This window comes from Chlamydotis macqueenii, chromosome 2, assembly GCF_036417535.1.
Source record: "Chlamydotis macqueenii isolate bChlMac1 chromosome 2, bChlMac1.mat, whole genome shotgun sequence".
NCBI classification, from domain to species: Eukaryota; Metazoa; Chordata; class Aves; order Otidiformes; family Otididae; genus Chlamydotis; species Chlamydotis macqueenii.
In genome coordinates, this window is record NC_141557.1 from 67,941,096 (window position 1) to 67,963,147 (window position 22,052).

Sequence of the window (22,052 nt, forward strand, 5' to 3'; positions counted from 1 at the left end):
TTTTAATTAGAAATAGCAGTTACTCAAAACTTGTTTTCAATCTCTTTGTTTTAGGAGTGACAATTCCTTGGCTAAATATTGGCATGGTCTTTTCTACCTCATGCTGGTCTCGAGACCAAAATCACCTTCCATACATTGACTACTTACACACTGGTGCTGATTGCATTTGGTAGGTATTCCTGGTTTTGTTTTCTTTGGATTCACTGCAGTAACTGCCTGTAGGCTGGTGTTAACAGCAGCTTGTGTAGTACCTTTTGCATGAATGAATCTCACATAGAAGGTCCAATGTGTGTGATTACAGATTTTATGGAAAAATGTACTGTAAACTTAAATGATAAAACACCCTTTCCTGAACTAAAAATTTCACTTTGTCTTCCATGCTTCATTCTGAGATATTTAGCAATAAAATGTTTCTGCTTGATACGGGGTTTAATCTATGGAGCGTTTTAATGACATGGAAGCCAAATGACAGGTAGTCAAGGTGGGCTTCCCTTAGGCTGACAGAGAGACACCTGGCAAGCTAGCTCCATATTGTCACTTGTAAAATGACTGAATCCATGCTCTGACTAAATAAGCACCGCTTGCTTATTTTATGCAAAATGTCTTGAACTTGGTGTCCACCAGGTCCCTAGTATTTTCTATCGTATGATTTTTTTCATTATCATATGACAAGCATTTTTAATATTACATGTCATCCTAGCATCTCAATGTGGACATCACCAGTTAGCTGCTAGCTACGTCTCATATTTTGTAAATACTTCATGAAAATAGACTCAACACTGGGCCTATCAATGGTTTTGAACGTAGTGAATCCTTCCTGAATTTGGTGCATACGTACTACTACAGGTCATGATGAGTTAGATTGCAATGGAAGTACAACAGCTGGTGGAGAGATTAGAGAAAGCAGGTTGCTGCTGGCATGTCATGTGCCTTTCTGACACGTTCCTGTGATGTTGATGTTATTACCCAAGATGATAATCAGTGAGAACAATGAATGACAAGTAATGCAATTGTATTTCTTCATCAGAGAAAATGCAATAAATGGAAAAGAAAAGTTATTTAAATGGTGCCCCCCTGCAAAGATGAGAAGCTGGTTGCCTTTCAGAAGTTTCAGCAGCTCTCCTCTGGAACTCTGAACTACAGGAGTCTTTGGCTCTTTGTTCCCTATGACAGGAGAAGGCCTGCAGCATTCTTTGCATCCAGAGGTCCCCATGGTGGCAGTGGCCCTGTCAACTGCTCTTCATTCACGTGCAGAGTGTACTTTGGCCATTACCTTTAACTCCCACTCTTCTCAGCTGCTGCTGATGTGAGGGGTGCTGACCCAGCTGCCACTGGGAAAGCACATGGCCCAAAAAAGAGTATTTGAAATCTTGGAGGAAGCCATTAAAGCAGGAGCTCTTCTCTCTAAATGTTTTAAGTTGGAGAAATGTTCTGTATGTGATCATACCAAAGGGTAAAGGTAAACACTGGATTGTGCTGCAGACCTAGGGGTTTGTCACTTTGTCATGGACATTTAATGGCTCCTTTCCCTCTCCTGTGAATCAGAAATCTGTAATCTTTTATAATAATATACTATCAGGACAAATTGCTGAGCACGCTATGTTGTCCTCAACATTAGGTGAGTCTGTCATTCTCTATGACATCCATCTAGTCTTAAATGACAGTAAATTCCAACGGAAGGGATTCAGGAATGCCCTAATTAAGTTCTGAGGCCGTTCTTCCTACTGTGCATGTCAAAATCTGCTTTTTGGGATTGAAAAAACTTGAATGCAGCCTGGTAAAATTTTAGGAAAGGCTACTATTTCTGTTTTGTCCAAGCCAAGAAGAATAAAACCAAAGAAGCCATTTGCTTTTTCTTGATGGGCTTATTTATACACGTGAGTACATAGCTTCAGGTGTACTTGAGATGATTGCCTTGATGAAATATCTATAGTAAGCAGGAATAACTCATAAGAAGGAGGAAGCAAAACTCTTTTGTCTGTACAAGCTATTTGGCAAGGCTGCTAGGCTGAAGTGTCAGGCTAGTATTCATTATTAATGTATTACAACTTTTAATATTGCAATGAAGTACCCGACTTTACTGAGGAAAAGATGAATTTAATAACTGTAGGTCTGGTGTAATATCTGGAGTAGCCCTGACAGTATTGCATCCAGTGGCTGCTTCAGTGATAACAAGGCAGGCCACTGGGCACCAAAGCTCTCCTCTGCCTTGCAAAATCCACCCAGAATCCAGGAGTCTTCTCTTCCAAGGACAAATCCCTGCAGTGCTAAAATCAGTGGCGCTTCGTTTACCTGCAGGTTGCTCAGGTCACTGTCTAATCTCTCAGATTTTACCTCCAAAGGAGTAAACAGTGGGGAATTCAATTTTCATGCAGGGCAGAGGTCAGTGACCTAACCTTTTTATTCTGGAGGGATCCTCAGTGCCCATTAAAAGAGAGAAAATCTTGTTCTGCCCCAGACGCTCAGAAGTCTGTGCTAGCTGTTCACGTCTCATTTTTAGAGGGACATGAAGACTTGCGAATGAGTGAAATTGCAGCATATGCCACAGTTGCAAAGAATCTCCATTCCCCTCATTCCTGCCAGTAGTCGGATGGTCCCATGCGCTTCTGTGCTGCCCCTCCTCTTCACACATCCTTCCTGTGCTTTTTTCTGGGCCCACCTTGTGAGGGGCTGCATGCCTGAATCTTTCAGTTGTTCCAGCTGTATTTTCTGACTCTAAAAGGAAAGAGTGAGCTCTGCCATGTTCTGGGTTTGAATTTTAAATATTTTCATCACCATTTAAAACCTATTATTATCGTGTAACTGGAGTAATATGCTACACACATGCAGCTGTTTTGCAGCTGTCACTGTTAGCCACACAGGTACTGCAAAGCGTTTGATACACGACATGCATTTAAAATTGCTGTTGGGACTTGATCCCTATCAAGATGAAGTTCTTACACCTCACCTCTCTATAGCCCTAGGATTTCTTAGCAAGGTCCTAATCGGTGTCAGTATATACGTAAGGAATCAGTCTGTGGACATCTGGGCAACCAATCAGCTCATTAGAGCCCTTATTGTGAGTACAGTTAGCTGTATGAGTAGATACTGTCATCTCTTCTGGCTCTCCACTTGAAGATCAACAAAGACAAATCAAAGTTACCAGTACAGTGAACAGCAATGAGATGTTCAAATCGTAGGAAGTACAGCTTCCTACAGACTCATCAAGCAGGATAACTGTGTGACGCAGACAGAGTTAATATTAGTGCACATTGTAAGCAAATATCCTGACAAGATCGGTAAGGCCAGCAGAACGCTTTATGAAATTGGTGGAGAGACTGGATGAGTCACAAGAAAACTTGTTGCCAAGTTCAGAAAAACAGCTCTGTGTGCATGTGTCTGGTGTGGGCGCAGATGGGCTCCAGGCTGAGGTCTCATCGCTTCAAGTGAGTTAAGATATCTGGAATGCTTTTATTTGTCTGAGCATAACAAACCCAAATAAAGTAATGTCACAGGTAAAGCCTAGCATGGCAGCAACTCAGGGCAGGTTTGGGAATGCCAGGATTTGTGTTGTTTCCTGCCAAACTGAGCTGTTCAGTTCACAGTCATCAGGTACCAGCTACCAGATTTTGGAAACAGGTATATCCTGGGTGGACATAAACCATTACCCTTCTGGCAGGGTGCAAGAGTAGTGGCGAGCTGTCACCATATCACCTCGCTGCATCCAGCAAAATTGCAAGTCCCTGGATGTGTGAAGCTGAGATCTGAGACTCCTCCATTATTTCTTGTCACTTCTGCATAGGAAACACTGCTGGCAGTGAGGACAGAGAGGGCAGCTGCTTCCTTGGCTTCTAAAGGAGAGGAGATTGTGCAACTTGAGGCATATACCCAGCAGAGTTTTAAGTCTCTCTTGCTGCTTTGCCTGGTCTTAGTCACGTGTTTCTTTTTTGCAACGGAGAGGAGGGATGTGGGATTTGTTTAGTAAGCAAGGCAAGATCATCTTAGGCTACTTTATGTACCAACAGTAAAGGTGATTTATGGTTTCTTGATTGTTATGAACAGAAAACATTATTAAATAAAGAGATCATTTGGTTCATGCTCAGGTAATAAATACAACAATTTATGGTAAAGATAACAGTGCTTATGAGATGCAAACTTCAGTTCCTAATTAGCTGTTCCAGTGGCATTAAAATGCACATCATGCTGTTGCTGATTTTTCTCCTCTGATCCTTCAGAGCACTGAGTATTCACATTTCTGTTTTGGGGATTTTGTGTTCTTTGATATCTAGTGAACACCATCAGACTGAGTCTAAATAAACAGCTTTCCATGAATCCTCAGTGTTTTACCAAAAAGAACTGTGTGGGAAAGCCTGTGTTTAATTTCTTCCTTTTAGTCAATGTCCTGGTCGGAATTGCCTGCTACCGTGTGACTGTGGACCATTATTTACTCCACAGTAAATCTTTCTCTTTTCCTCTGACAAAACAACAGGTATTGCATTCCTGCTGCGGAGGAGAACAAACTTGATGATGTGGTACATACCCTGCTGCAAGCCAATGGCACTCCAGGGCTGGAAATGCTTGAAAGTAATGTAATGGTAGGTTAACACTGGGAGAGGTATTCCCATTTGAGAACCCAGGGCTAATCAGAAGTTGGTTGTTTAGGGGTTTGTTTTGGTTCTGTCTTACACTCCAGTGATGCAGAGGGTGTTCTTAAAACCTGGCTACTTGCTACATGCAGTGTTTACCCACATGGCGTTTTTCTAACAAGGCTCACATGTTAAAATAAAAATAAACGTGACCGTACAATAAATGTCCATTTTTAGTACTGTCCATAATATATTTAGCCTCACAAAGGGAGTGTTTTGTAATCAATTAATCTGCCATGACGGACATTTTATGATGCCAGTATGGATATGAGAAGCCTAAAACTTTGAAAGATTGTGAAGTATTTTTTGGCTCCCTTGTTTATTTTAAGGATAACAATTTCCATTTAGTGCATTTAAGTGTAAATTTGGGAGCCCACAACAAAAACAGCTCCCTCAGCTATCCACGGTAACATCTCTAACAGAAGTGTAGTAGCAAAGTGGGTTCAATGCCAAGTCTTTCTGAAGAGATCTAGATAGGAGACCCAATGGCCTGCGTTACTTTCTGTAGTAGTAGGTAGTATTGTTTTGAGGCTTTGTGTTAGAGATTGTTTGGCAAGTGAAAATCTAAACTGTTGGTTTCAGAAGAGCCACTTCTGTAATTCTCAGTCCAAACACTCAGCTTCAGCATGTGCAGAAGGGAAGAGAGAAAGCAGAGCTGAGCTGTTAGCAGAGCACGGCTTTTCTCACAAGTAGTGTGGGGCAGTACCCAGCAATGAAGGGGATCGAACTGTAAAAGAAAGTTCTGATTTTTATTTCGTTGTTTGTTTTGCTTTTATATCTTTCTAGATCTCCCCAGAAGTCTTGTGTAAGGAGGGGATCAGGGTGCACCGTACTGTACAGCAGAGTGGGCAGTTCGTTGTCTGTTTTCCTGGATCCTTTGTGTCTAAAGTGTGTTGTGGCTATAGTGTTTCTGAAACAGTGCACTTTGCTACCACCCAGTGGACAAGTATGGGTTTTAAAACAGCCAAGGTAAGTTGAGAAAAGGAGTTAAAATGGATTCACGGCCCTGCCATCTAAAACGACAGCAAAGCAGACATTCCAGAATTGTTAGTATTGTGGACTATTAAATAAAAAAAGGAAAAAAGTTGTGCAAGGCATAAGACTATCCAGTGTTTACAGAAAAGCAACTGAGGTAATAATTGATAGCTGAAAACTTCTGTATATTTGAAAAATTCAGAAAATTGTTATGCCGGCAGACCAGTTTGCGAGGAAGCTTTTCAAAAATCCCTTCAGAGCTAATGACAATATATTGTATTATGCTTACTAAGTTTTTAAGTGATGTTTTCTAGAACCGTTAGAATCTCAGGTGCAAATATCTGAATAACTGTGCTTATTAGCTCCTGTGATAGGCAGAGTCAATTAATACTCACAGCTGTATTGCTTGTGTTTCTCTGCCCTTTCATTCAGGAAAAGCTGTTGATCAGGGCAATTTCAGTTTTAATAGGCTTGAAAATGCTTAGGTTCACTGACCAGCCCATCCAATACTAAGCTGTAAATAAAACAAACTTCCTGTTCCCTTCTCACACAACTGAGGCAGGTTGTCTGCAGAAACAAAGCAGGTGAATTGCTCAATCATCATGATTTTTGCTACATTTCTCTGTTCTTGGACAAAGAATAGATGTCACTATTGTGTTCCCAGCCTCCTCAAATACACAATGGGTTACAGATGCTATTTTGGTAGTGTTTTATAGCTCAGCCACTAGTAAATTATCATTTACAGCTTCAGACCAATTAGTAAGTAATTAAGCGTAATATGTCCACGGTTAGGTTTTGGTTCTTTAGGGTTAATGGAATTCTTCCAGTCTGGTTATACTAACTGTATATTAACTTAGTTTGAAATAAAAGGTTATTTTATTACAGATTTATTTGGGGGGAAGGTGGGAATTGTATATTTGTGTAGGAATGAGAATCCTGAGCTAACTTTTCCTGTCCGAAGGTACACAATGATATTATCCATATGCTGCTGTATTTATTTCTGTACTGAAAACTTGTTTGATATTGTGAAAATGCCACTCCTGTAAGAAACAGAAATCACTATGCAGCAATTAAAAAGCTCTTCTTGGTGCCTCAAATTCTGAAGAACGATTTCTTTTGATTAATTTTTAAGAGCTTTGCACTGGGTAAATATAAGCTGACTGCAAATCCAGCACGTTCCAATCTATGATAACCGACCTTGGAAATCGAACTCACAGCTCTCACAAACTTTGCAAGAACCACAGATATGTGTTTATATCAAAATAACCCTGGAAACACCCACTGCATTGTTCTTTTCCTTCTTTTTTTTGTTCTTTTCCCCTCCCTCTCTTCCGTCCTCCAACTATCATATGTTCTTAACTCCCTTTAAACTTTGGAAATTCTTCCTTGATTCCTTCACTTTGAGAAGGCACTCTGCCATTTTCAAAGGCTGTTCGGGATTGTGCTTTTCAGAGGTTGTGAGACATTCTGTGTACCGAGCAAGATTCCCCTTTTGGACTGTTAACGAACTCTCTGACAACCAACTGTACCTTCTGTCTGTTCTCAACAGCAATATTGACAGTTTTCAGCTGTTTGATACATTAACTTTGTTTCCATTCTGTGATACTGTGACCTGATTTTTTTATAGTGACTCTCTTTATATGACTAAACAATGTTGTTTCATTTCTGTATTGAACGACTGCTCGGTCTCCTTTAATATATGGAAAAATGAAATTCTGCATCTGAAATTGCATTGATTTCAGTTTGTAAGGAGCTGGGATAATTGTTGGAATAAAAGAGTTTGTATAAAGCCTGTGTAAAGGGATAGATAGGTTTCACCTAAACCATATGTGGAACTAGGTTGCTGGCTTTCAAAAAACACCCTAGGAGCTCTTGAAATTTTAAACTAAGGATGGGGAGGAGGTTTACAGGTGTGCTGGAAGAGTTTGTGTTTGGAATGGCAAAGGGGGTAGCTCCATATCCTTGAATAAGGCATTGGGCAAAGTCAGTGAAACTCATTTAGGTAACAGGAAAACAGAATATTGGGCTAAATGAATGCACTCTGGTCTAGAGATTTGGAAATAAGAAGGAACATCTGTGTTTAAAGGAGGGCTTTGGTAGTATAGAGCCTACCAGAAACTTGGTGGAAAGAGACGACTTGGCCGGTACTGTAATACAAGAGGAAGAACTACCTAGGAAAGACAGAGTTAGTCATTCAGTTGGAGCAGCACTGATTGTGGTCAAATAAGCCAGGTTTAACTCTGTCACCAGTGACAGAATCCCTGTGCACTGATGTTCCTGTCCTAAATAGGGAGAGCACAGTGTTAGCACTGTGCTTCTGACTGTCCAGCCAGGATGCTGGCAGGCGCTTTATATGTATCATCCCCAAGTTTTAGTTTGGGTGAGGAACGTACCTTTAAAACACCACACAGTTACCATTCCTTGGTTCCTATCACAGAGCTGTCTTAGCCTGACCAAACTGGGTTGCTTTCGGATGAAACCAAATGGGAAGAGGCACTCCGGAAGACCACCTGATGTCCTCCAAACACTGGTGGTGGTGTGGCCACAGGACCAGGCTAGACTGCTGTGAAGTAAAGCCATCGGTGTTACACACGCATGTCCTGTGGATGCTTGGAACCTTAGGATCAACTGTATCGTTTTGCTCATCCACTCCTTCTGCTTCTCCAATACTGGATGGTGTGTAGAGACGTAGCCTGTGTTACACTGAAGGAGATGGGAGAAGCTGCGAGGACAGGACATACGACGATAATGGGAAATGCTGGTCTCCTTCCTCTAGTTGTTGTGTTGGTGTGTGATGCCAGAACCAAAACAGCTTCAGGGAGGTGTTAGTCGGGAATGCCACATGAGAAGAAACACTTGTCTCTCTTCTCAGCAATGGTGGAGCCCAGTTCAAAACATCATTATCAAATAGCTGCACTGTGATGGTGAGCAGAGATTAAGAGCAGTAAAATGCAAAATATCCACTACTGTGGTGTTTCATCTCAAAAGACAGCCTCTCATAATTCCAAGGAAGCTTGTTAAATTGAGAATGCAGAAAAAAGGGTTAAGTGTTTGCGTGCAGCATAGAATTACTTAAAGATGCCGTGTTAGAGGCTCACAACACATGCACATTGCCTAGCAAAAAAAAAAAAAAAAAAATTCAAAAAGCAAACCTGCATGAAATTTGGCCTGGCTAAACACCAGCAGAAAGGAGTCTGTTTGAAAGGAGACCAAAAAATCCCTTTTGTGTCCAGAAGATGAAAGTGCAAATAAAACAAGCAGTCTAGCAAGATGCATGTAAATACACACAAATGCAGACCAAAAAGAGATTTCAAAGAAGAACTTGCTAAAGGCCAAAAGAAAAAAATAAATGTAGAAAAGAATGAGACAGGGGCAGTCAACATGGCTTTTTCATCAAGGTCACAGCCCCCAGGCCTCAAAACTTTTGAAGGATGTATGGCCAGAGAGATCCAGTTGGCAGAGTCTGTGAGCATTTCTGGAAGACTTCTGGGAAGGTTCCTCAGAAAATGCTCTTAAAGAAAGTAACCTGCCATGGGTTGAGGGGGAATGTTCATGCACCAAAAAAAATAGCTGGTTTAAAGAGAAGCAGAGGATGGGAACAAATGGTCAGTTTTATCATGGAGGGAGATATTTTTCTGCGTTCCTCAGGAATTTGTACTAAGAGCATCTGTACAAAGGAATTTGTACACTTCAGCATACCTGTAAATAACCTGGAAAGGGAAGTAAATAGCAAAACTAATTCTTTCTATTGAGGACATTAATGGTAATGACAGCAAAAAATTAAATCTATGAGGTGTTACAGAAAGATTTCATGATACTGAGTGAACTGGGTGGGAAAATGAGTTGATAAATTTTAAATGACTCAGGAGTAAAAAAAAAAATAAATCCTAATTTGACAGACACAGCGATGGGCTTCGAACAAGCTCTTGCTACTGAGAAAAGATGTCTTTGTATTCCTGTGGATCTGCCAGCCAAGTACTCTGGAGAAGTTTTTTTAAAAAAATCTTGAATTTTAGCAATTGCAAGGAGAGAATAGAGAACAAAGCAGAAACATCGCTGTGGCACTGTGTAGGCTTTTGGTATGGCCGTGGCTTGAATACTTGTGCAATTCTGAGTCCTTAATTGCAAAAGGAATATAGAGGAACTAGAAAAAGCACAGCAGAGATTGATGATTAAAGGTATGAATTAGCCTCTGCACTAAATGTAAGAGGACTATTCAGCCTGGAAAATTAATGACCAAGAGACATACACGATAGTAAGGTTGGATCACAAGTGGCAGGGTGATGATAATTATAATATGAATGTTAGCTATCTCTCATAACATCGGAAAACATGTCATTAAAAGAAATGATTAGGCAGCAGGTCAAAAGCAAACAAAAGTCTATTTTAAAATACTTATCTGTATATTTCAGTACTGTATGGAAAAGAAAAACATGCATGGATTTGGAAATCTGGATAAATGCACAGATCCAGTGAGTCATACTCATCGTAGCACAGACCTGTCTGGGGCTGAGGAGGTCGCTGAGCTGCCAGCAAGCAGGAGCGAACCTCGCTTTTTTCTCTAGCCACCCACTGTGGCCTTTTATCCTGGCTGCATTTGTTCCCTGGCTGGGATTTTGATCTGGCTTGGAGTGGCTGTTCTTACACAGCCTCGGACAATATGGAAAGCGAATCCAATGTGCTACAAAACTTTTCATACCCCTCCTAAAAGTGCTGTTGTTCTGACCCAGGCAGACTCCAGCAGAACCTTCTGAAGGTTCTTTTCTTACCTGTGACCCACTTTTGAATGCTTTTTGATCAGCAAAAATTACTAAGCCCTTTCATGATTTATCACTTCAGTGCATGCAATCAGTGCTATTGAAAATGATGAACTCTTTGATATATTGGTTCTGATAAAAAAAAAAACACACAGCAAGTAATTAGGGTTACAAAATAGAGTGAAGAAAAATTAAGGTTAAAGATGAATCTTTGGTTTTGTTTGTGTTGAGTAGGTATTTGGTGGGCTTAACATCTAACCAAAATGGCACCCTCATGTTACAGTCCAGTGTTAGCGTCATTTGAAAACTCTCTGACTCAAACAAAACATACCTCTTCAGACACTGGGAAAACTCTAGACTTCCCAGCTACTCAGAAAATCAAGGAATTTGCCTACATAAGCATTATCAAAAGAGTTTAAGCTATCAGAATCAGTCGGTTCGTATTGACAGGAACAAAAGACGTAGCTTTAAAAGCTGACAGAGAGGAACTAGCTGCTAATGGGCAAAATTGAACAGAACTGAAACCTCCTCTTTTGCCTGTTGTTGCTTTGCCCTGACATCTTCCTGTTTTGCTAGTTGTTACCTTTTTGGTGTTTTAAAATATGCAAAATAACAGCAGTCCTGGGCTTCATGCAGGTCAGAACACCAGACCTTACTGGATGGCTGAGAGTGCCAGTAGTGCATTACTGAGCCAAGTGATTGGGTTACTCCTCTTGGCCTCCACAGGAAAAAATAATTTTTAAGGAGATAATTTTGAGGTGTTTGTTGGTTCCTCCACTTCAGTGAACTGCATGCTAATAATCTATGTCTGGGCATCCTTCTTTTTATTTCTTTCGTTCTCTTGACATCTCTCCTGTCCTTGTCTTTTCCACTGTTGAAGTTTAATTTTCTTTTTTGAAGAAAAGGGTACACCTGAAATGCGGTAGCACTGGAGTATTCGCATTTTGCTTCATTCTCTTTGTATATGCAGATTTTGCCTGTCTTTTCTGTGCATTAAATTTCACAGTAAAGCATATTAAGAAAAGATAGCATACAGATTGATTTCCTAGCATTTATGCCATCATGCGGTGCAGATACTTTTTTGGCTCTCTACTGGTGACTTTGAAAGAAAACGAAGTATTAGATATTACAGGCACTAGGGTATTCTCCAAGAAAGCATGAGTTTGGTTTATGTTTTTGAGGTTTTTTTTTCTCTGGCATTGGTTCACCTTCAGCACATGCAGAAAATCTTCTTTCATAGTCCTTTCAACAAGAAGGACCCTATTCAGCAGAACAGTTGGGCACCTGGCTTTCCACTGAAAGGACTGATTTATCATCAGCATTTCAATGTGAAGTTAGGTGCTGGATGCAAGTTAGAAACATAAATACTTTGTTTAATTCAGACTGTAGAAAGGTCTTGCTTTTTGTTGGTTTAAAAGGCTACTTTTTGCTCCATTGAATTAATTCTTCATGACGTTTTATTTTCAAATTTGCTCAAGAATTAATTTGGCAATTTCTGTCCCAGGAAATGAAGAGACGACGTATAGCCAAACCATTTTCAATGGAAAAGTTGCTTTATCAGATTGCAACAGCAGAAGCAAAAAAGGAAAATGGACCGACTCTGAGTACGATATCATCACTTCTTGGAGAGCTCAGGTAACGAATTGGGGGCGTGTTGTACCTGTTTTGTTTTCATTGACAGACTGCAGAGGTAGATGGCGTAAGTAATCATTTGAGACGCATGTCTTTCAGCTGCTTAACCAAGCAAAAGCCCAGCAAACATACTTGAAGACAGCCACATGTGGAAGAAGCAGTTTCCTTGGCTGTATCTGACGTGACGGTGCCCGTGGTTAGGATGTCTTACTCTAAGAATTCCCTACTTTGGGCACCATCAAAGAATTAAAACTACAGTTTGCCTTGGGTTTTTATTTTGCTGATTTTTGATGCTGAGAGTCAAGATTTCCTGATGCGTTAGGTGAGCTACATGGTGCCAAGTGGTTAAATACTTTTCTTCAGTTTTTCAGCCTCTTGGCATCAGTAGCCACTGTCAATCCATGCCTGTAGTGGGTTTTGCACCAGGAACCCTTGTCTTCAGCATCAAGTGAGCAGCTTATGCATGAGTGCTAATGAAAGCACTCATGTTTTAAAGCACTCATGTTTGTTTTAAAGAAACAAAAATTTCACACTACTTTTTCTCTCCAGTTTTAAGGAAACATGTTCAGGGTTTCTCTTCAGATAGGTTAAAAAAAAAAATATAATGTTGCCTGGCTTCCTGTGTAATGATCTTCTCTTTTGTTCCCTACCATGTAGTTGCTACCTATCTTTCAAGTTTGTGACAACTGGTACTCGAGATGTCAAGAAAGTTTTGATGAATGGAATCTACAGACTGTATTTAACTAACTAGCATGTTCATTTGGAAAATTTCCAGTGACATATTGAAGGGGAAAACAGCCCATGTGTTGTTTTAGTGTTGAAAAAGAAATACAGAGGTGTGCTGACTGCTTTACCTGCAGCTGGTTCCCCTGTGGGAATAATCACTTCCAAGTGCATTTTTTTTTTCCTTGAAGATGAAAAGTCTGCAAGTGCGAAAGGTGAAACAGAGATGTTGGTGCTTGCTGTTAGACCATCACATCGACCTTTATCAGAGTGGTTCTCAAACTTGTTCTTATGCTTAGGTTGGAATTCTCTGGAGGATATCAGTCATTCCTGTGACTGCTTATGTGAAACAAAATCCCAAACAACAGAACCTGAAAAAAAAACACCAACCAAAGTGCAACACTGTACTATATTATTTTTTCCTTTGTTTTGTTTTGCTTGTTTGTTCTGTGTCTTTTCCTGTCTCCTCTCCTGATCTGCTTTGGTTGCTCAGTTTGCCCATGCCATTTGCTTAGCTTGGCTCTCCACCTATCTTCAACTGTGTCTGGTGGTGAGCTTTTTTATTCTTCCCTTCCATCTGCTCAGCTCACTCCACACTTGCTGTGTTCCTCTCAGCTCCAACACGACCTGCTCTCCTCATGCTGTATCATTCAGCATAGGAAGTATTGTCCACCTTGTGGATGCCGTGGGTGAAGGGCGGCTGGAGGGCTTAGCCTTTACTCATAATTGACATCTCCTTCTTTTTCCCCTGGGTGTACAGCAAGATCTTCGTCTTTTGGCACAATCACTTGCCCTGCTCCCCTTTTCCTGCCTGAAGCACCTCACGGCAGCAGGTCCTTGGTTCATCTCTGCCTCCTGATGAAGGTGGCTCTGTTACTGCTGACAGCAACGGCTCCTCCTCCTCAAGGTGGCTTTTGGCAACTTCAGGAATGACAGTCATGTTAGCCACATCTCCCAACTCTCCACATGGCCCTGAGCAACCATCGACCTCCAGGAAGTGCTCAGCAGTCCCCAGTTCTCTGTGGAGCAGTTTGAGAACCACTGGCTTGATACAGTGGTCACTGTTAAAATCCGGAGACAGCTCTTGCAATTAGGCAGCGTTTCTGTGGTGCTGGCTGTCTCTCACCATGCGTAGGGAATGGCACCAACCTCCAGCAACACTCAGGGCTTTGCTGTATGGAGCTAAGGTTTCAGTGATGATTGTGGTAAAAGGGTGATTGTATACGTGGCTTTGTGGTGGTATGAGGCGATGCCAATGTCTAATTGCATAAAACGTTCACAGGGACACAGAGCTGAGGCAGCGGCGGCAGCTTTACGAGGCAGGTCTCCATTCTTCAGCGCGCTATGGCAGTCACGACAGCAGCAGCACGGGGATGGATGGAAAGAAAAAGCCTCGAAAGTGGTTGCAGTTAGAAACGTCAGAGAGGAGATGTCAGATTTGTCAGCACCTGTGCTACCTTTCTATGGTGAGTAAAATCCTTTGCTGCTCCTGGGACTCTGTCCCCCCTGTTCTAACGTATGGTAATGGACTGTACGCAGTTGAGAGAGAGCATGTGACTACGGAGTCGTCTCATGCGCTGCACGCAAGACGCAGAGATGTTAATTTGTTTTGTGTCAGAACGTTTACCACCTTGGGCAGTGGTGAGAGAAGACCACGGTTAGTGTCAGCTAGCTTCCCTCCCCCTGTAAGGAAGGATAAACTAGTCACTCAGCCACGCTCGGACGCCTGCAAGTATGTCTGCATTGCACGAGGAGGGGTAACACAGATACCTGCAGGTTGCCAGTGGCAGCAAGTCACGGCAGAACAGCTCTTGGGATGAGCTAGCAACTTAAATACGTGCCCTGAGTCTCGGGCATGCAGCTACAGCTCGTGCTGCGACAGTTTCCCTGCAAGCCAAATGGCAGGGTAGATGTATCCTATCTATCAAGCTAAGATGCTTTTTGCCAACCTGTCTGCTCAAAAATAGAAGTCATGCCCATTAACTTGCTCTCTTTTTAGAAGTAATGGTCTACTGGCTTTTGAAGGTGTCCAAACCACTGTGGTGACACCGTGGTGACAGGTTTTTAGGTGTAGGCAGAATTCCTAGAAATACAGCAATTTCATTAAAAATACCAAAAGCCCCTCCCACAACCTTACGTACCACCTAATTCCAAGACCAGATATTTAAATAAACGTAATACAGTGCGTGTGAGTTCATATTCAGTCCTTTTTTCTGTCATCTTTCAGGGGTTTTTTGGTTATAAATGTTGGGTTTTTGATGGAAATACAATGCAACTGTTAAATGATGAGATGTAGCTGTTTCCCTCCCTAGGAGAGCAAATGCTGAGTTTAAACATGTCTTTAGACCACGGAGCAGCTAAGACATGTTTAACCAGGACTAGTTTGAAGTAACTTTAAAATGAGTTTGTTTAAAAAACCAACCAACCAACAACTTAATTCTGGTCCATTTGCTCTGGAGTAAGTGTAATCAAGGGAAGGATTTTTCCTTGTCATTCTTAACAGTAATAAGGGACAAAAAGTCAACTTGGTTGTCAACTTCCAAGCTGAATGTGCAGGCTTGGCCAGTAGCCAGCTGAGCAAATGTGATCCCTGCTGCATGAGACAGTAGCTGAGGAATCCTGGGGCTAAGCTTCTGATTTTATCCTTATTCAAGACAGCATTTAAAGTAATGGGAAACAGCTGCTTTCAGGAAATCTTTAGGCTACATATTAAATACTAATAAAACTTTATGCATATATCATTATTTTTATTTGGCTCTCATTACTATTGGTGATTTTTTTTTAAAAAAGTCAGTATTTGCCAACATTAGCACTCAAGAAGGTATATGTGCTTTCTATTTCGTACACATTCTGAATCATTTCACAGTGCGGAGTGCTTCCTGTTTATGCCTCCTTCCACTAACCTGTAGTAAAATACAGGTTTAATAATTCACACATTGCACCGGGAAATACTGTGGGTGTAACACGGCTACACTTCGGAGCTTACTGCACTTCTCTCCCTACCCCACCTCTGCATTATTACAGGTCGTACAGGAGAATGAAAACGTTGTCTTCTGCTTGGAGTGTGCCCTGCGACATGTGGAAAAACAGAAGTCTTGTCGGGGACTGAAAATGATGTACCGTTATGATGAGGTCTGTACAATACAGCTGTGGGATGCTAGTGAGCTTTGATACCGAAAACTTGAGACTAGACTTAGCTCTGCCTTTGTCCTACCAAGACCTCAGGAGACTGTGCCTTGCTGTTTGTTTTTTTTTCTTTTTGGTGTGGGAAGAAGGCACTTTATTATGAGCCAAGGAAAAGAAATAGAGGGAAACATGATTACAAAGGTGAAGCCTGAAGCATAAACGGCACGAATATGTGTTACAGTACAGAGAAGCCGTTTGATGCTGTGGGATGCTGTGCAACGTGAGGGTATGCTGTCACTGGTTAACTTGTTATAACTTCTGTGCTTTAGGATAAGTTCTCTCTGTTGGTAACTGAAAGTCCACGCTGACTTACTCCAGTCCTGCCTGAACCTTCTTTAAGGCAAACTTGCAGAGCGCATGTAGATGAGAGGCCCAGTAATGGCTGAATGGCTCAATGTGCCAGTGAATAATCACAGACCACAAGTGGGTGACCTAGGACTGTGCCTGGGCTCGGGGCTAATGCTGCACTGCAGCAGTCGAGTAATGCCTCTTCCCCTGCCTAGTTCGCTCCATTTGTGGGCAGCCAGCATGTGTGAGGGGATGGGTGGGGAACAGAGAGTGGGGGGGACCGTTTTCCTGTTAGCCTGAGCTGTGAAGCAGTGGGAGAAATTACAAAATCAGCTCTCAGAGATCAGTGCTGGTACGAGTAGCTTTTTGTGATGGGCTTCTCAACAGTTTCTGATGTATGTGCGTAGAGGAAAAATCCCAAAAGGTCAAAGCAAGTCTGGGGCAGATGATGCCCTTGGGGCTTTGTTAATTTTTAATTGTAGACTCTGTTGTGGTATCGGGTACAGCAGATAGAAACAAGAACAACCTAAGAAGCCCAGACAACAGTGAAACTGCCTTTGTAATGCAATAAACACTGAGAAGTTTCAGGAAGATACTCAGAAATTTTAATGTATTTCTCTTATTCTTGAGAATATTCAGTCCCTTACATCCTGTGTTTTCACAGATCTGTTAATTCTGTTGAGGTTTTTCAAAGCCGCTCTTTTTAGCAGAATCACATAGAATAATTACTTTTGCTAGGTTTTGTAATTACGATGTAGATTATTTTAGGCTGCGTGGCGAAAGGCAGGAAAACCGCTCATTCAATACAGGATGATGATGATGTTTTTTCAAATGCAAAAAACTGTCACAAAGCTTCTACGTTTCTGGAAGATACTAACTGCATGCCTGGTTATTCTTACATAGTTTTTTTGGAGGGCTGTGAATGGGAGGAGAGAGAACCTGTATGTCAAATGCTATTTGTTAAATCTGTTTAACTATTAGGTAGACTTAATTAAGAGGCTGTTTCAACTTTGCACAAAAATAACTTCTCAACATTCTTACTGGGATGCGACAGCCAGTTCAGAAAAACCTCTCCCCCATACCCCAGACTTCATCAAATCCCTGAATGTAATGGGATTAGGAGCAGCCTTGTAGCCAGGACACTTTGATGTGCAGTTCAAGGACTCCTGTCTCTTGCCCATCATGGTACCATGGACCCGTAGCCCCTCTTCTGCGTGGCAGCGAGCCGGCTTTCTCTATGCACAGGCTCAGAGCGCCTGGACACCCAGAGACTCTAAAAAGCATTAAATTAAAGTGGCATCCCATAACCAATGACAACACTGTCACGAGGAAAAAAGTGGAATATTTGTCTTAAATATTAAAGAAATATTTAGTAAATAGTAAGTTATAAGCAATGTCATTGACCATTTAAATTTATGGCATTTACACCTTTGTTCAGCAGTGGGGTTTACAGTGTATCTGAGGAACACTTCTGACCCTACTGAAGTAACGTTGCAGCCCAGCTTTTTTATTCTTGCTTAGTGGCCAGAGTTCAGACGTTTCTGGTTCTGCCAATTACTGTCTTTAAGTTTGGAGGGGGAGAATCTTCTGCAAGGGCCAGTATTTGAACTCCTACTCAGTACTTGTTACTGAACTCCTGGTTGTGAATAAGCAGAATATGAGCCAAGCTTCTGCACAGTTTGCAAATATATAGATTTTTTTTTTTTTTTTTCTCCCAGTTAGGTGCTTTCAGTCAAAAAGGGGGCACTACATCTCTGTCCGTGAGAAGTGACTGGAGAAAGAGCAGATGCTAATTTGTGTTTTGTTTTTCCCACTTCCTGAACAGGAACAAATAATCAGTCTAGTCAATCAAATCTGTGGAAAAGTATCTGGTAAAAATGGCAGCATTGAGAACTGTATCAGCAAGCCTACACCAAAAAGAGGACCTCGTAAGAGAGCGACAGTTGACGTGCCATCATCTAGGCTTTCATCCTCCAGTTCATCCAAAAGTGCTTCAAGTTAATCCTGAAGATGCCAACACTCTCATTTTGTCAATTTATATATATTTTTTGTAATTATTATACCATAGTTTGGAGTACTTGCTGTAGAATACAAGCTGTCTTTGCACTAGCTCTAAAGAAGATTTTCTTCTGGTTTTAGAGAACTAATTTTGTTTTAGCATTAAACTGTCGAATTTTTTTTTGTACTTAGAATAGATAGATCTAGCAGTCTGATTTTTTTAAACTGCCGTATGTTCACTGTTTTAAAACCGGCAAGGGGCTGATAAAATATTAATTTGTATTGTCCCTATGGCTGAAAAAATAAAAAGCCTTTTTGGTAACTGTGAAAAAAGGCTTTTAACCCATTTTTTGAATAGGTTAAAGTTTGATGTGTTTTATAATTTGTTCTCCAGTCATGTGAGCAGATTTTTCTAGAGAGAAAAGGGATAGGAGACAAAAACTTGAAAGAAATTGCTTTACTTTGGCTGTCTTTTATTCTGTCACAGCAAGACGAGTTTTGTAATTTTTTAAATTGGAGAATACACACTTTCTTTCGGAGGTTATGGCAGCTGAAGATGGACTTCGTTTCCTAACTGTAGGCAAAAGGAGGAGATTTGGAGTATGTTCTCTTTTTACCAGCACATCACTATGCATCTGTTTTGAGGGGGAAAAATAAAAATTAAAAAAAAAAAAAAAAAAAAAAAGAGGAAAAAAGACTGCCTGCCTTGAGGAGTCACGTGAGGGAAAACTGTGCCTGATTTCATTAGGAAATCCATTCTGTTATTTTTTGGTGCTGTTGGCTACTTTATCAAAAACCCTTCAATAGCATCCTTAAAAAAAAAAAAAAAAAAAAGAAAAGAAAAAAGAAAAAAGTGATTGAAGCCATAAGTGCTTCTTTGTCATAGACGTGCAATCTTTCTAACATTCCATTTCCATTCCACTGCTGTTTTTCACACCTTTACACAGTCAAGCATTAATTTTTGTTTTGAATTTGTTTCATTATATGATCACATTTAGAGCCACTAGCAGGTCTGCATATTTCTTTTGAATGTGAAAATGCATTTGCTTTCATCTTGTCTATTTTTTCTCTCCATGTTGTAACAAAAAAAAAAAAATCACACCTTTTGTACATATGCCTGTAAATTTTTTTAAATACTTGAGCCTTTTTCTTGGGGTGGGGGGAGGGATGGCGAAGAGACAAGATGAAGAAAAGCCTTACGTTTCACTTTCTTCATCGGTTGGATTGGATGCTTACAGGGTTTTTCTTGTAACATTTATAAGTGCTGCTTACATCACTGAACAACAACAAAAAATAATAATGGAGTAGCTGTTGCCCTTTTCTGGTTGTGTGTACAGTATGTGTGGAATAAAAAAGGGAAAATGTTTTCACAAACTGTTTTGTTTCGTAATTGAATTCAACAATACCGTAGCTACCCATATTGCACTGAGCTTGCCAGTGGTGACTGTCAGGAAAGTCCTATAATACGATTTGTTGGTTGTTGTTGCAGAAGACTGAACTGTTTTGGAATATTTAACAATAACATAAACAGAGTCAAGTGTTTTCAAATGTGGTTGTCTGGTTTTTATGGCCTTGCTGTGTACTTTTCCCTCTTGACAGTAAACTTCTGACTATGGCTTACAGTTTGACATTTAATTTATTAGCGCTGCTCTGCTCTCTTTCCTTGTAAGGAAAGACTTCATGTTGTTTATTGCCAGTTTTTTGTTTACTTTCCAGGTTTGTACTACGAGGTTTAATAAAAAACAAAACTTTTTTGACATTTTGTCTGTCTTCTGGAAAGTGAGTGAGTAAAGTAAGCTCCTTCAAGAACAATTTCTTCCAACAGACCCCTTGCTAAATAGTAAATGACTGATTGTAGGCAGAAAGCTTCTAGCTTTGATTTCCCAGAGAGGGGTTAGACAAAGCTTTGTCAGGTAACAGGAGAAAGAGTGAATCCTTAAGGAAAGTGGCCACTTTCCAGCTGGCTAGCAGCAGGAGATGCCTCATTCCCAACCCAAGGTTTGTTGAAGGGATCTTCTTCACACCTCAGCCTTTTACTTACGCTGTTTCTGATTACATTCCTTCCCCCCGTGCATGAAGAGCAGGAGCCAGAAGCCTTCTCCAAGGAGAGCAGATCCCTGCAAACAGAGTGTGAGACTTGACAAGAAACAGGTGTTAGACATGTTCAGACCTCACATTCAGAGAGAAAAATGCAGAAAAATATGGCAGTAAGATGGCGATGGCTATAGGCCCTAAGGTTTATAAAAGGTACACTCTTAATTTAGAATTCATTCAGGTTTATTTCTCTTAAATTGCTGGCTTGCCTTGGTGTGGTCAAATATGTTATGATGGAAAACTAAATTACACTGGTGCTCAGTATAAATAACAACCTTTTTCTGAATTAGTCTCCTCTCTTTACTGTCACGGATAAAATATTTGGGTAATCAAGTAAAAGACATGGTTGGGACAGAAATACTTTATTTTATCTCGAAAGAGGAGTAAGTTTATACAGTGCTAAGGTATCTGCTCCATGAGGAGTGTAACAATTCAATACGCATCTCTCCTCCTTTTCATTTTCTTTTTTCTCTTTAACACCTACAAGAACTAAATTGGTCCTGAATAAGAAGTGTGAGAGAGTAGACACTGCTGCATTAGTAGACAAAGGCAGTAGACAGACAGTAGGTAGTAAAGAGTAGAAAATAACTTTTCATTTTGGTTTGGATCCTAAATCTTCAGTTGCAGCAGCTGAAAACATGCAAGGAACAATCTGGGTTCAGTATTACACATCAAGTTTAAGTACGTCCAATCAGCCATTTAAAGGTTAGTGGTCAAAGTAACTTGTCTCTTTTCCTGTTAATTCTCTTATACATAGTATATACAAAAGTTTTACTGCTCCCCTGAGCCCCAAGACTACTGTTAAAGTGTGTGTGCTTTAGGCTTTTTTTTTTTTTTTTTTTTTTTGTTTAAAACCAACCTCCACATGTCTGGCAATTTCGTAAAAAGGCTGTAGTACTAAGTAAAAAGATCTGGCTGTTACGCTTGGTTAGCAAATTGTTACACAGGCAAGCTCTTCATTCACTTGTTCATTCATTCGGAAGTCATTCTTAAAGGATATGGTTTTAAGATTCAAATAGTTTGAGAGTCACTTTCGTCACTAGCATCTGAAGCACCCTTTCTTTCAGTTACAGCAGCGAGAGCAGTGTCCACTTGAACTTCCTCTTCATCAGACTGAATAACTGGAGACTCTCCCTCACTTGCATCTTGGCTGGCAGAATCGGTACAGGTTGATGACAGCGAAGACAGTTTCTGTCGCAATTCAGACTGGCTCGGAACCTGAAGACTTATCTCATTCACGTAGGTGCTGGAGTCAGGCCCTTATAGTTGGGAAAACAACAACAACAACAACAAAAATCAAGCTGTGGCTCAGCACGTGAATTGAGAAGCTCAGTGTCGGTTAACAAGTTGCATTCAAGCTGTTGCTTGCTTCTTTTACAAAATACCATAAAAAAAACCCACCCTCCCAAAACACAAGGCTGCCTTTTGGCTTTTCTGAAGTTGATCTGAAATGTAAGCCGCAGGCTGGCTTTAATCTGTTTCTGGCGGTGTGTATGTTTCCTTCTGTACTGTACCTAACCATAGTTTGGGCACCAAGCTTCAGCACTGAGTAACTTTAGTGAGAAAATACTCTTAAAAATCCTGTGGGATTTTATAAAAAAAATGTTTCAAGAGAGTTGGATGAAAATGAGCCGATCACTACACTTAACCTCTGCTAAGGCTGTCTGCAGAGCAGTTCACACTACATTGCCGTACAACTGGTCCCCATTGTCTTGCCAAGTATATCAGTTAAATTTTAACAGGAAAACAACCATAACAACATCTGGAGGCAACA

The 22,052-nt window shown here is 40.8% G+C and overlaps 2 protein-coding genes across 4 annotated transcripts in view; one reads left to right on the plus strand and one right to left on the minus strand.

Moving 5' to 3' along the window:
* Window positions 1-19,941, plus strand: part of JARID2 (jumonji and AT-rich interaction domain containing 2) — a 225,360-nt gene extending 205,419 nt beyond the window's left edge. For all 3 annotated transcript variants that reach the window (XM_086740168.1, XM_086740167.1, XM_086740169.1), the window contains 7 exons: window positions 55-169; window positions 4,469-4,574; window positions 5,412-5,594; window positions 11,862-11,992; window positions 13,995-14,178; window positions 15,737-15,844; window positions 18,012-19,941. In XM_086740168.1, coding sequence (XP_086596294.1) covers window positions 55-169; window positions 4,469-4,574; window positions 5,412-5,594; window positions 11,862-11,992; window positions 13,995-14,178; window positions 15,737-15,844; window positions 18,012-18,188 — 1,004 coding nt within the window. In that variant the 3' untranslated portion in view covers window positions 18,189-19,941. The remainder of the gene's footprint in view (window positions 1-54; window positions 170-4,468; window positions 4,575-5,411; window positions 5,595-11,861; window positions 11,993-13,994; window positions 14,179-15,736; window positions 15,845-18,011) is intronic.
* Window positions 19,942-20,624: 683 nt separating this feature from the next.
* DTNBP1 (dystrobrevin binding protein 1) overlaps window positions 20,625-22,052 on the minus strand; it is a 70,402-nt gene continuing 68,974 nt past the window's right edge. Inside the window, exon 10 of the mRNA XM_086740170.1 lies at window positions 20,625-21,537. Within this exon, the coding sequence (XP_086596296.1) occupies window positions 21,290-21,537 (248 nt within the window). The 3' untranslated portion in view covers window positions 20,625-21,289. The remainder of the gene's footprint in view (window positions 21,538-22,052) is intronic.